The sequence below is a fragment of the Notamacropus eugenii genome, chromosome 5 (genome assembly GCF_028372415.1).
Source record: "Notamacropus eugenii isolate mMacEug1 chromosome 5, mMacEug1.pri_v2, whole genome shotgun sequence".
In the NCBI taxonomy this organism is placed as follows: Eukaryota; Metazoa; Chordata; class Mammalia; order Diprotodontia; family Macropodidae; genus Notamacropus; species Notamacropus eugenii.
Window position 1 is genome coordinate 119,340,257 of NC_092876.1, and position 14,100 is coordinate 119,354,356.

At 42.1% G+C, this 14,100-nt stretch overlaps 1 protein-coding gene across 1 annotated transcript; it reads left to right on the forward strand.

The window, feature by feature from the left end:
* The first annotated feature begins 9,037 nt into the window (after positions 1-9,037).
* Positions 9,038-13,806, forward strand: FAM181B (family with sequence similarity 181 member B). Its single transcript, XM_072610717.1, has one exon. The coding sequence runs from the start codon at positions 9,347-9,349 to the stop codon at positions 10,643-10,645; it is 1,299 nt and encodes a 432-aa protein (XP_072466818.1). The 5' UTR covers positions 9,038-9,346; the 3' UTR covers positions 10,646-13,806.
* Positions 13,807-14,100: the final 294 nt, after the last annotated feature.

Here is a 14,100-nt window from a genome sequence, read left to right on the forward strand (position 1 = left end):
ATGGTCCTATAGGAGGAAGTTAGGGTGGTTTCAGCAGTTAGACAGAAGACAGTCCAACTACTTTTGAACTCATTTTGAAAAAAGGTGAAAGGATGCAGTTTTCCCCCCAGAGAGACCTCTGCATTGCTGGAATAGTTGGGAGGGCAGGAAGGCAGGTCTGGGTGAAGGGGACAAAGGGGAAGTAGGGATAGGGAGCCAGGTCCTTCTGCAGGACATACAGTGGTGGATGACCATAAAGTGCCAAGACAGCTGTCTCCTTGAGGCATAGAGTCTCTGGAATGCATCAAGAAGAAAAGATGCTGTCCTGGGAGGAAGTTTGACCTCCACTAGATGGTGGTACCCAATGACTCCTTGCTAGTTCCAGTTTTGAGTCAATTGTCTTCTGGCAGGACTCTTAGAGCAAGCATCCAATTGATTTGTTGATCAAAAGTAGGGAGGGAAGGATTTGAAAGGAGGGAGGAGACCAGAGAAAGTCTAGGTCACTAAATAAGGAAGGCATGCCTGTTTTATTGAGAGAGCTGTATCATGGAACTCTGAGCAGCAGAGGGTACCCATAAAGTCACAGGTTACTTGGAAAATTGAAAAGGAAAAATATAAATGCCCATAAAGGAGACTCAGAAACAACCAATGCTGACCAATTGTTAAAAGTAATTTATAACAGATTCATCTGAGTTACAAGCATAAAATAATATGTAGATATGTAGATATGTAGATAATACATTAGACTTTCTTTAAATTATATTTGTTATTGTGTTTACATCACTTTCATTTCTGGATGTATTCCTTTCTCTCCCCTACACAACAAGCATGTGATGTGGCTAGGGAACTGAACTTGGAGTCAGGAAAACCAGGATTCAAATCCTGCCTCTGATACTTATTATATGACCCTGGGCAAGTCACTTAACTTCTCTAGGCCTTAACTCCTTGTCTGCAAAATACAGGGATTCTACTTGATGGCCTCTAAGTTATCACCAAGCTCTAAATCAGGAGATGCTATGATCCCTTGTGCTATCATCCCTTGTAACAAAGAATTTAAAAATGAAGAGTAAAAAAAGTTCGACAAAACAAAACAAAGTATCAGCTGAGAGGAGACACAGTTGTATCTACTTGCTAATGATATTATAGTATCATATTAATATCATCAGATATTACCAGAGAATCATCAAAAAAAGGATTGATACAATTAACAGTATAATAGGGAATTTGGATTGGCCAAAAAGAGAGAGTCCAGTCCTTATAAGGCTGTGCAGAATGCTCTGCTGATACAGTCCCTCTGTGCATTTCAGAGCATGTGCAGGTATTATTTAGAATTTGTATAACACATTAAGAAGAGGAGACTTTATTTACACTCCTAAATGGCACTAATTGGATGATTTGGTTCCTTGCATTTGAGTGAGGAAAGGACTACTATAAGGAGGGAAGGGAGAGAGAGAGAGAGAGAGAGAGAGAGAGAGAGAGAGAGAGAGAGAGAGAGAGAGAGAGAGAGAGAGAGAGAGAGAGAGAGAGAGAGAGAGAGAGAAGGGATGGAGGAGGGGAGGAGAAAAGGAGGGAGAAGGAGACAGTACAAGTGGGTCACCACAAATACATGATTTCTTTTATAACTAGTTTTTCCTTTCTGGGTGAAGTGGTATTGGTGACACAACAGACTAGCCTGAGACCTTGTGAATTTCAGAAAGTTGGGAAAGTGAGCAGGCACAGGTCCAGGAGCTGTGTCCATGACGGATTTTATGGATAACTGAGTCTGGTGAGGAGAAAAGCCTGAAGTGACTTGCTTGATGCAGAAGAGAAGTGGACATGAAGTTGGTGACATGATTGACAGGTAGAAAATGCTTTCAGTTTGAGTCTATACTTCCTAGGGACCAAGGTGGCATAGAGGAAAGTGTGCCCCTGGATGCTGAGGAAGGAGGAAATTCTTGTATTTCTGTCTTGCTGAAACTTCTCAATAACATCCCACTGAAAAACTGGTTGAATGATACTGGGGAATTAATTACTGGAAGGTGTCAATGATAAGGGGCATACTAACTATAGCTATTGAGTAATATTGAGGAGAACACACTGGAATGGGGGCTTGAGCTCATAGCAATAGAAAGATACAATCAAACCCATTAGGATACCCCTAGGATCCTGAAGGGAAGATGTAGTTAGACCTTCTTTGGGAGGTCTAACTCGTTAGTATGAATAGGGGTTGGGATGAAGATTTCCAGAGTTTACAAGAGCTACAATAATTTTAGGAAAGTAGTAGGATACAAAATTAACCCACAACAATAATAATAAAATTTTTTTTTACATAGCATTAACAAAATCCAGGAGGAAATAACAGAAAAGAAATTCCACTCAAAATGATCAGGAAATGAATAAAATATCTGTCTGTCTCCAAAGGTATATTTAAACTTTATATAAATATTATTATAAAATGCTCATTAAATAAGTGAATAATGCATCATAATTGGACTGTATCATTTTAAAACATGATAATAACATTTAAATTAATTTACAGATTAATACTCTACTATCAAATATTTGAGGGAATACTTTTTAGAGCTTGAAAAATAATAAAATTTCATTTGGAGGAATAAAATGCCTAGAAATTTATTGTAAATAATAAAGAGAGTAGAAATGAAGACAGTACAACATTTCTAGACCTCACATCATGCTACAAAACGGTAATTATCAAAACCATTTGTTATTGGTTAAAAATAGAAAAGTAATTTGGTGGAATAAACTAGATAAATAAGACAGAAATAATTGAACTCAATAATTCAGTGTTTCATAAACCCAAGAACATAAACTAATTAGAGGAAAAGCTTTCTATTTGACAAAAACTACTGAGACAACTAGAGAACAGTTGGGCAGAAATTAAGTTTAGATGATCATTTTACAAGACATATAGTAAATTAGTCTGATATGTAACCTGTCTTTTAAAAGTCACTCTTTAAAAAAAAATTGAAGGGAATCAGGTCAAGTGTTTTTTACCACAATGATTGCTGTAAGGATGCTTAACAAATAAGCAAAAAGAAGATAAAATAGGTAATTTTGATTGCGTGAAATTGGAAAGCTGTTACATTAATAAAATTAATGTGACTAGCATGAGACAAAAAAATCCTGAAAATTAATGTGACTAAGATAAGACAATAACCCTTCGTATCAAATATCTCTGATAATTTGTTATTCAAGATGTGAAGGGTGTTAAAACACAAGTAATATCAAGATCCATTATCTAATGGACAACTGGTCAATGAATATGAAGAAATAGCTCTGGAAAGAAAAAAGAAAATTGTTAGCAACCATATGAAAGCTTGTTTCAAATAATTTTTAATTACAAAAATACAATAAAAATAATTGATATTTTACCTAATATTCAGCAAATTGGCAAAGATGATGAAAGATAGAAATAGTCAATGTTAGAGGGGCTGCAGAAATATAGGCATACTAATACATTGTTGGTGAAATTGTGAATTGGTCCATTTTGGAAATTAATTTGGAGTTAGGCTAAACATTTTCAATAAAGTATCCATTTCCTTTGACCCAGACATCCCATTTTTAGGTACAAATCTCAAGGAAGTTAGACAGAAATGTCCCATGGATACTAAAAAATGTATAGCATTTATATTCTTTGTAGTAACAAAGAATTGGAAACAAAGTAGATTCCTGTATATTGGGAATGGGCAAACAAACTAAAGTATATAAGACTAATGATATAAAAGTATATTATAAGAAACAGTGAATATGAAAAATTCCGAGAAGCATGGAAAGAAATGAACTGTTGCAAACTAAAGAAAGCAGCTAGGTTGTGCACTGAATAGAGTCTGGGGCCTGGACTCAGGAAGCCCTGAGTTCAAATATGACCTCAGATACTTACTGGATGGATGAGTGGCTCTGGGCAAGTCACTTAACCATGTCTGCCTCAGTTCCTCATCTGTAAAATGATCTGGAGAAGAAATGGGCAAAACACTCCATTATCTTTGCCAAGAAAACCCCAAATGGAATCAGGAAGAACTGACTGAAATGACTGAACAACAAAAAGTAAGCAGAGTCAAGAAAACAACATACACAATTAATACAATACTGTGGATGGGAAGAAAAAAAAATGAAGCTAATTATATTTAATTATGATGTCCAAGCTTGACCAAAGGGAAGAAATTATGAAATTCACTTGTATCCCTTCTTTGCAAAGGGAAGATATAGAAGATCAGATACAGTTTTGATTTTTCAAAGTACTTAAAGATTAGTGACTTTATTCAATAACCTGACGATGACCTTGTGGAAAAAGATGCTCTTAGATATGAAATGACTTGCACAAAGTCACCCAGTTCCTTTCTGGCAAAGGACTGATACCCTTGTCTCCTGATTCCCTGGCCTAGGGTCTTCTACCCTGGGACAGACAATCCTTTCCAATAGACCAGGAGTTTTTAACCTGGGGTTCATGAACTTGTTTAATATTTTGATAATAGAATTTCAATATAATAGGTTCATTTTGTAATTGCATTTTATGCCTTTAAAAATTTTTCTTAGAAGTCCCTAGGATTGAGCAGACTGCCAAAGAGGCCCCTGACAAAAAGTTAAGAAATATTAGATACCTTAGAGAAAACCAATTCACACAATCTTCTTGCCTGATGGTGCCACTGAAGTACATAAGTTCTAGAAACAAACCTTCAAGCAATATATTGGTGCATGGAATGAATATCCGACTTCAAATCGGTCAGCCAGGGTTTCAGTCTTGGCTTTTTAATTGCCCTGTGACCTAGGGCAAGTGACTATGTTTCTAAGATTCAGATTCTTTTATTGTGAAGTGGAGTAACAAATAGGGTTATTTTGAGAAAAGTGATTTTTAAACCTGTAAAAGTGCTTTATATTATTCTGGTTTTTTAGGGGGAGGGGGAGGGGATGAACAAAGACTGGAATCTCAGGCTTTGGAAGAGTTAATGAGGTTTTAAAAGACCTGAGTTAGAATCCTTAGTCTGCCATATGCTAGTTATTGCCCTTCTCTGGGCCTCAGTTTCTTCATTTATAAAATGAGGGAGATCTAAGCTCTTTAAAGTCACTCCCAACTCTAAATCCTATGATACTAAGATTCCCAGTCGATTGTTTTCTCATGGAATTCATCTCACTTTTTTTGAGGAAGTCAATAACTTTGTATTTTTTCTCGAAGGTTTATCATAAAAGTACACTTGTAATGATGAGCTGATGTAGTTTTTTCAGAAATAACTATTTGAAAGTCTGTTAAAAGGGCTCATATGGTGACTCCTCTCCCACAACTCAAGTCACAATTCACTGTCTTTTTGGGACACAGTCTTTTAGGTTTCAAAGGGGAAAATCAAATTGATGAGCTACAATTTGCTGCTGCCGCCCTATTGAGCTGCAAGAAAGAAGGCAGATTCCAGGTGGACATTTGGAAAATCCAAGTGTGAAAGAACAATGTGAAATCTCAATTCTCCAAAATGGTTTTGGGAGGTGAATGCAGTCTCTTGGGCCCCTGTGGGGCTTGGTTCCTAAGGAAACTAATCCTCACTCTGCTCAGTGTTATGCATCACTGGTGTTGAAGAGCTCCGACTTGAAGGCTCTGTAAACAGCCCCCTGAGCAGGCTGGATCGGAAAGTCACTCTCTTCCCAATAGGAAGTGAAACATATTAATGTCACATTCACTCAACTGAGCATGCTCACTCAATGAGCAGAGGAATGAGCTAATGGCAGTCTCTTTATCGAAATTCAGGCAACCCTGGTATGATGTTACTGTGCAAAAGTAAGAAGCATAGAGGTAGCTCAGGAAGGGCAAATTTTGTAATAAGACCACTGGAAACTGAGGCTGGATTTATACAATCAAACTATCTACATAATTACAACTAATAGGTATTTTGACTTATTATTCCTATCAATATTAATATGAAAAGCAGTATGGTATAAATAGATAGCAGTCCTCTCCAAGACTCAGATTTTTCACTTGTCAAATGAAGTACTTAATAGAGTTATTTTGAAGATTACTTGTCTTCTTCTAGAGTTTGGAAGACTTGGGTCCAAGACTTGCCTTTGACACATACTGGTTTGGTAATGCTGGGTAAATCACTTGTTCTCTCAGTGCTCCTAGGCAGCTCACTAAGACTGTAAGTTGCAAAATGGGAATCTGCATTAGAAAAAGGAATTTTCTAACCAAGACTTCCCTAAATCAGTGAAATCATAAGTCTGCATCCTGTAAAAAATATTACTAATAATAATTCCTTAAATGTGTCTTCAGGTTAATTTAAAAAGTTCTTCGCAATAGCTATGATAGAATAAAAAAATTTTAGTCCCATAGTATTTGACCTATTAAGCTCATCCCTCAGAACAACCTTGTGAGGCATGTGGTTTAAATATTGTTGACCACATTTCACATGAGAGTTGGATGTGTGCGTTTGTGTGTGTATGGTGCAGTGCATGGTATAGTGCAGTGGTTCTCAAAGGGAGGTTAGAAGACCACTGGGGGTCCCTGAGACCCTTGCAAAGGATCCTCAAGATAAAAACTACTTTCATAATAATACTAAGACATTTTTACTTTCTAATACTATGTGTATTGATAGAGATACCTCACATTGAAAAGAAAGAAAAGCTTTTTGGAGATATTCTCAGTTTTTACAAGTGTAAAGAGGGGTCTTGAGATCAGAAAGTTTGAGAATCCTGGGTGTATCAGATTAAGGGAGCTGGCCATGGAATTAAACCAGGTCAAAGTTTACATCCTCCCTCAGACACACGTTAATTGAACATGGGCAAGTCATAACCTCTCAATGCCTCAGACAGATAAGATTCTAAGTTGTATGACAGTGGCTGATCTGCATTGGAAGAGGAACCTTCTCCAAACCATAGTTTCCTATATCAAAGAAATCACAGATTCTCTCTCTCTGTCTCTGTCTTTCTCCCCTCCCCCCTCTCAATTTGTACATATATATATATGCATAAATTTCATTGGTGTAGGGAACACTAGATGAAGAACTCCCTTTGCCAGTGTAGATCAGTATGTTCTCTGCCATTTATAGTTCATGAGTGGCCTAGGAGGTTAAGTGATTGGTGCACCTGAATCCAGCCAATATGAGTCAACAGGCAGGACTTGAACTCAAATCATTCTGACTCTACTGCTAACTCTTTCTTCTACACTGTGCTCCCCACACCACAACTTGTCAGCTGTTTTTGTTTAATTCTTCCATTTTATGATATAATTAGGACTCAAGGACTATCAAGCTATAATCATAGCTCCCCCAACCCTTCTCCTTTACAGACTTGCTTCTCTCATCCTTTTTTGCTCTTGGAGACAGGTGTGTTTGTTCTTCATTGCCGAAGAAGACTATGCCATCAGAGTAGTGATGATATGACTTGCACCTGACTTTGCTTTGAGTGAGGGAGGGCTGTGCAGGTCACCAGCCTCACTTCTCCTCCAGAGCCATCTGAATCCACTGACCAGATATTCATCAGGATGACTGGAGATGACCCAGGATGAGGCAATTGGGGTTAAGTGACTTGCCCAAGGTCACCCAGCTAGTGAGTGTCAAGTGTCTGAGGTGAGATTTGAACTCAGGTACTCCTTATTCCTACACTGGTGCTCTATCCACTGCACCACCTAGCTGCCTCTGGAGACAGGCAAGCAAAGGTTGGGCATGATAGGGGTGGTGGGTAGCAGTCAGTAGTACAGTTTAGAGGAATTATAGAATCCTTAGAGTGGAGAAGTGGGAGATAAGATTAGAAAATTAGTGGTGCTGGATCATGGATTTTCACGAATATCAACTGAGTGAGTTTGGATTTGACAGTGTTAGGAATAGGGGGCCATTGAAAGATCCTGAGAAGATGAATGACATGACCAGATCCATGCATATGGAAGTGTGAAAGAAGAATTGGAGAGGGAAGAGAATAGAGGTAGGGAGGGGGCTGTTGGAACAGTCCAATCAAGTGGCGATAAGGGCAGAGTGGATAGAGATCTAGTATTGAGGTCAGGACGCTCTGAGTTCAAATTCCCACTCTTACACTTCTCAGTATAATAGAGTTGATGAGTGGAACCCCTGATTTACTGGACTGTGCAGACCCTCCTCGACTTCCCTCTAACAGAACATGTATACTTTGGCTGTGTGTGGAAGGACAGAAGATCCCATAGTTTGCCCAGTTACCCTTGTTACACTACATGCTACACTGTGATTAACAAGTAACATAACTTTTCTATGTGCTTCAAATAACTTTCTAGGAATAAACTCCTCATTGAGGGGTTGTTTGTGACCTCTATGTGTACAGGAAGCTCCTTTTCCTGTAGTTATTGACAGTCACAGATACTTCAAAACGTTATTGCTTACAGGAGGTGTGAATGAGAAAGAGTAAAAACTATTAAGAATTAATGCTGACTGCCAGAAAAATCTTTCCAACTAACCTAAAAACGATCGAATAGGATTCTATCCTGTTGGTTTCCGAGCTGTAGCGGAGACTATACGACCAGGTACGGACGCGTGTAGCAATGGGGCTAAAGGCAGAGTTATGGCCCAAGTGTTGGGGCCAGTTGTGCTGCTGATACTGATACTGGGGCCAGTATCTTTCCATTCCAGGGCCAGCTGTGCTGCTCTGGAGCTAGCCTCTCTGCTGCTGATCCTCTTCTTGGTTGGGGCCCTGGGCTGGGTGGAGCACAGGGCCAGGCACAGTTGCTCTGCTTTGGGGGAAAGGATCGGGGGAGAGTTGGAGAATTTCTTGTTCAAAAATTAGAATTTTGAAGATGCTCTTTGACGGAAGTGAAGTAGCACAAGGGATACTGAAGTAGGGGTAGGATAAGGTAAACGGTAGGGGGTTGGGGGTAGGAGAAGAGGAGGATATAAGAAGATTCCATCTCCTTTCCTTCCCGTTGGGAGCTAAGTGGGGAGAAATTCCAGAGGAGCGGGAAACCAAAGGGTTAAGACAAGGAGTACGAGAGACAGAATAAAAGGGGGGGGGCGCAATCAAACTAAACTAAAAGAAACTCTTGGCTCCTCCCCTTCTCCACAGTGTCAGCAAGCATCTCCCTCTCACCCGCCCCCCTCGCTCGTTCCCTCCCTCCCCTCCCGTTTACAAGATCTAATGAGCTCCCCTGGGAGCTAGAGAAAAGATCGCGGCTTCGGAGCGCACGGAGGGCTCCAGTCTGCAGCGCTAGGCAGTCTCGGGAGCGGGAGCAAGGATCCGGCTGCGGTGAAGCCCACCCCGGACGGGGCGTGAGCCGAACTGAGGCCTGGGGAGGGGGAGAGTGGCTGTGGACGCCCAAGGGAGCAACCACCTGGGGTCCGAGAAGCTCCCATTGGAAAGCGAAGTTAGGCGCCCACTAGGCTACTGAAATCCAGGCAGAGAGAGTCGAAGCAGGGGCTGGGCGGCCGCGAAGATGGCTGTACAGGCGGCTATACTTAGTCCCCATCACTTCATCCCTTTTTGCTTCCCTGGGTCTCCCGGGGCGCTAGGGATGGACTTTGGGGACCTGGAGAAGGGCTGCTGCTACGAGGAGGACGAGGCCGGGGGGACTGGGGTGGCCCTGCTTGGTGAAGCTGCGGCCGCCGAGGGAGCCGGCGGAGGGGGAGGCGGCGGGGACTTCAGGGAGGCTACGCGGGACCTGCTGAGCTTCATTGACTCGGCGTCCAGCAACATCAAGCTGGCTCTGGACAAGCCCGTCAAGTCCAAGCGGAAGGTGAATCACCGCAAATATCTCCAGAAGCAGATCAAGCGCTGCACTGGCATGATGACCTCCTCTTCGGCCTCCTCCTCGGGCCCTGCACCTCCCGTCTCTCCGTCCCCTGGCTCCGTAGCTGCTGTCCCGGCTGGGGCTCCCGAGGCGCCCACGAAGCGACTGCCTGCTGCTTCCCCCGCAGCCCCAGGTGCTCAGGGCAAGGCGCCCCCGAGGCGGGAGGGCTCCCAAGCGGCCGCCAGTCTGCAGAGCAAGAGCCTCGCTGCCCTCTTCGACTCTTTGCACCAGGTTCGAGGCAACGGTGGTGAGAAAGTAGGAGCCGGAACCCTAACCACGGCGGCAGGAGGAGGAGGTGGAGGGGGCGGCATGGGAGCCGAAGGAGGCGGTCCAGCTACGGCAGTGGCTGGGGCCGGTGGGGCCAAGAAAGTCCCGCTGCGGAATCGCAATCTGCCCCCGTCTTTCTTTACTGAACCTTCTAGGGCAGGTGGCTGCGGCCCGTCGGGGGTCGGTGTGACCCTCCGCGAGCTGGAGAAAGGCAACGAGGCGGTAGAGTTTTTCGAGTTATTGAGTCCCGATTACTGTGCGGGTGGAGAGGTTGGGGGATTACTGCCCTCCGAGCCTCTCGACTTGTTCCCAGCTGCCGTGCGGGCCCCCCAGGAGCTGGAACCCATCCTGTACGATCCGCACCCCACTGTGGTCGCAGGCTTGCTATACTCAGAGCCTTGGAGCACCCCGTGCCCCCCAGCCAAGAAGCCTGCCCCTGCTTCCAACCGCGGGGGCGGCAGCTTGACCTTGAACGAAACTTTGCGTCCCTTGTACCCTGGCACCTCAGACTCGGCTGCTTCCACTCTGGGTTCCCCTGGGGGAGAGGACACCGCGGGCCACCTGACGCCTTTCGCCCAGTTCTTCCCAGACTGTGCCCTGCCCACCCCACCTCCTTCCCACCAGATGCCTTACGATTACGGGGTGGGGTACAGCCGGGTAGCTTATTCTGGACTTTAGAGATTGGACTCCGGGGAGAGGGGACATCCTTGAGGGAGGAATCGTGTAACATGAACTCCCTTGTATGTACTCGTAACTCTGCAGTGAGTGAAACGGCGCCCGCTCCTCCCTTCCAAGCGAAAAGATCCATTAAAAAGTAGACATGACAATGAAATTGACTTTTTTTGGGGGTGGGGGTGGGGGTGGGTAGGGAGAAACTTTGGAAAGGAAATGTGAAAAGTGTGATGATCATCCACACTCACCCATTCCAAAGGGGAAAAGCAAAGCATAAAAAATAGATTAGATATTTCTTGTAAAACAAATTGCAAATACATACAGTTAGGGTTTATAGGCAGAAAGGAAGAGAGCCTTAAATTTCTACCTACCCCCTCCAGATTTTCAGAAATCCAGGGTCAGTTCGGTTGTATTTAATACTCTTTTCCTTTCCCAGTTTAGTGCACTGGTGTATGTATGTGTGTGGTGGTGATTTTTACCTCAAATGGATTATGAATTTCAACATATTAGAACAATAATAAAAAGAAATATTTTATTTCTTTGAGTGTTTTCCTAGATGGTAGTTTTACATGTTATTCCTAGTGATTAGAGCAGAAATGTTTTACTAGATCAAGTCCTGTGGTCACAGAGTTCCTTCTGCTTTGGATCTCGCTGTTTTCTGTCACCGTATTTTATCTATTACTGGTTTCCCTTTTTTTGTCTTCTCTTTCACTCTTCCCTCTATTTTACCTGTAACAGTTTGTATTTTCACTCCTTTATTTCTCTTGTCCCTTCCTTCCTTCCTTCCTTCCTTCCTTCCTTCCTTCCTTCCTTCCTTCCTTCCTTCCTTCCTTTTCCTTCATTTCTCCTTTCTATTCTCTATTTTCTGTAATGACAGCTTTCTTATACATCTTTCCTTATACATTTCTGCCCATTTCCCCCCCTCTTCCTTCTATCCTGCTTTTCTTGTGGATCCCTTTCTGTGACGACTATGTCCTTTATTAATTTTTTCTTTTATACTCCTCTCTTTTCTTATGTGTCTTCCTCCTAGCTCTGCTTTGGGCTCAGACCACCTTTGGAAAGTTCTCTGAACCACAGCCACCCAAACCCCTACACTGGTAGGTAGATAGGTAGTGGGAGATGGTCTTGTGTTTAGCTACAAAAATGTGGCTCCATATTGATCCTGCAGTTTTAGTAGTTAGAAGATCTAGGGTAGTTCCAAGTTCCAAGAAGAGGCTAGAGTACAGATGCCTGCCTTCTGATGGAAGATTTTGGGAGCGTTGTTATTTGCCATGGAAGTATTATGCTGGGCAGCATTCAGTTTTCCCAAATTGGGCACCAGCAGGGCTTTTCAGTTGGCAGAAGAAGAGCAGAGTTACGGTTTCAAAGTTAGCAGTGGAACAATAGTGATGCCTAGCTGGCTACCTGGTAAGCTTGGTAATTCCCAAAAGCAAGTAATCGGTGATGGTTCCCTAAAAGACAGAAGGTCATTAAGTAAAGATAATATAGATGTTATTGCGTTATAGGTTATATGACATGCAAACAGGGCCTGTCTTTAAAGTTGGGCTAGACCAATGGTAATAAAACCCAGATGAGATGAAGTTAAAGCAATTTGTTGAAGTGGCAAATGTAAAAATTCTCTATTGGTATTTGCATTGATTAAAATCATGGGAATATTTTTGAGAAGAGACATGTTAAGTCAAGTCAACAAGTATTTGTTAAGCATCTACTGTATGCCAGGCACTGTGCTAAGTGTTAGGAAATACAAAGAAAGGCAACTCCCTCCAAACCTCCCTAAACTGTTCCTGTTCCCTCCAAATTCACAGTTTAATTGGGTAGACAATACGCAAACAGCTACGCAGGAACATACTACATACAAGATAATGGGAGATAGTAAAAAAGGAAAGGCACTAACAATTAGCCAGTGAAAATGTAGTCAGGATGGAGTGTCTTGTGTGAGCACCATCGGATCCCAATATATGTGACAGGGTATAACGTAACAGAACTGGAAAAGTATGAAGGGGCCAGATTATGAAGGGCTTTAAAAGCCAAACAGAAGATTTTACATTTGATCCTGGAGGTAACAGGGATCCACTGGAATTTATTGAAAAGGAGAGAGGTGACATGGTCAGATCTGTTCTTTAGACCTAGATCTAATTTAATGGCTGAGTGGAAGATAAAGTGGTGAGAAACTTGAGGCAAGGTGACCAGTTCAAAGGTCACTGCAAAAGTCCAGGTTTGAGAGGATGAGGGACTGTACCAGGGTGGTGGAAACAAACTGGGCACATACAATTAAAAGAAACAGCAAAAGTAATTTTAAATTTTATTCCCAAATCCATGCATGTTCATAATGTTGGATAAGGGTTGCTGCATGGAATTCCTTAATCAGAGGAATATAGATATCCCCTCTGTAGTACTGCAGCAGTCCATTCAAGCAGAGTGATTTTCACTGGATTTCTTTCAGGAAGATCTTGGAAAGCTGAGGGGATGCAGATGGATTCCATGATATTATTCAATAATCATTTGACTAATGCAAAAAGTTCATCATGAATAAAGCTGCACATAAGAAGCCCAAGAGTCTAGAGGGTGATTCTGGAGGCTCTGGGGCAACATGATGTTGTGGCTTTTTTATTTCCCTCTCATTCTCTCTTTGAAAGCTTGCATCAGGGCAAAAGACAGAACAGTGTCTCTCCTCCTATGACTTTCAAGTTTTTGGCATTGATTTTGAACCAGGCAATTGGGATACGAATTCTGGCTGTGCCAATAACGAGCTTTATATCCTTGAGCTAGTCATTTCTCACATCTGGGATTGCTTCCTCATCTGTAAATAAGGTAGCACACTAGATAATCCTTCAGATTCCTTCCAGCTCTAATTCCAAGATTGTTCTTGATATATATGCAAGTTTTCCCCTTTTCTTCTTCATTAAATTGTTATCACCATGATTGTGACAGACTCAGTGGCTGACCTTGAACATATCATTTTTCCCATCCCATGCTTTGGTTTTCTCTTTGAAAATGACAGTTAAATTCAATAAACATTTATTAAGTGTTTTGATAAATGAGCACAATGCTACACCCTGGGGATATAGATAATATAATAGCTGGCATTTACATAGGGTTTTAATGTTTGCAAAAGGTGTTACAAATACTATTTTGTTTGATTTAATAATAAATCTGAGAAATAGGTACTATTATTATCTCCATTTTATGACTGAAGAAACAGACGACAGAGATTAAATGACTAGTCCACAGATTTAAAAGACTGAGGCTAGATTTGAACTCAGGACTTCCTGACTCTAGGTCTACCACTCTGCTTTCCACCTAGCTGCCTTCCTTTCAAGGAGTCTGTAAGAAGGGAGTGGTGGTGGTGGTGGGGAGGGTAGATGCAAATATGAAAATAGTCATGTTGTAAGAGAAAGAGATCAGGAGAGCCCTATAAAAGTTCTGGGAGGCATTTGAGGAGAGAGACATCATTTTCATCT

What these genes read in the sequence shown, in the direction of transcription:
- FAM181B (XM_072610717.1), top strand. Translation starts at nt 9,347, where the DNA reads ATGGCTGTACAGGCGGCTATACTTAGTCCCCATCACTTCATCCCTTTT.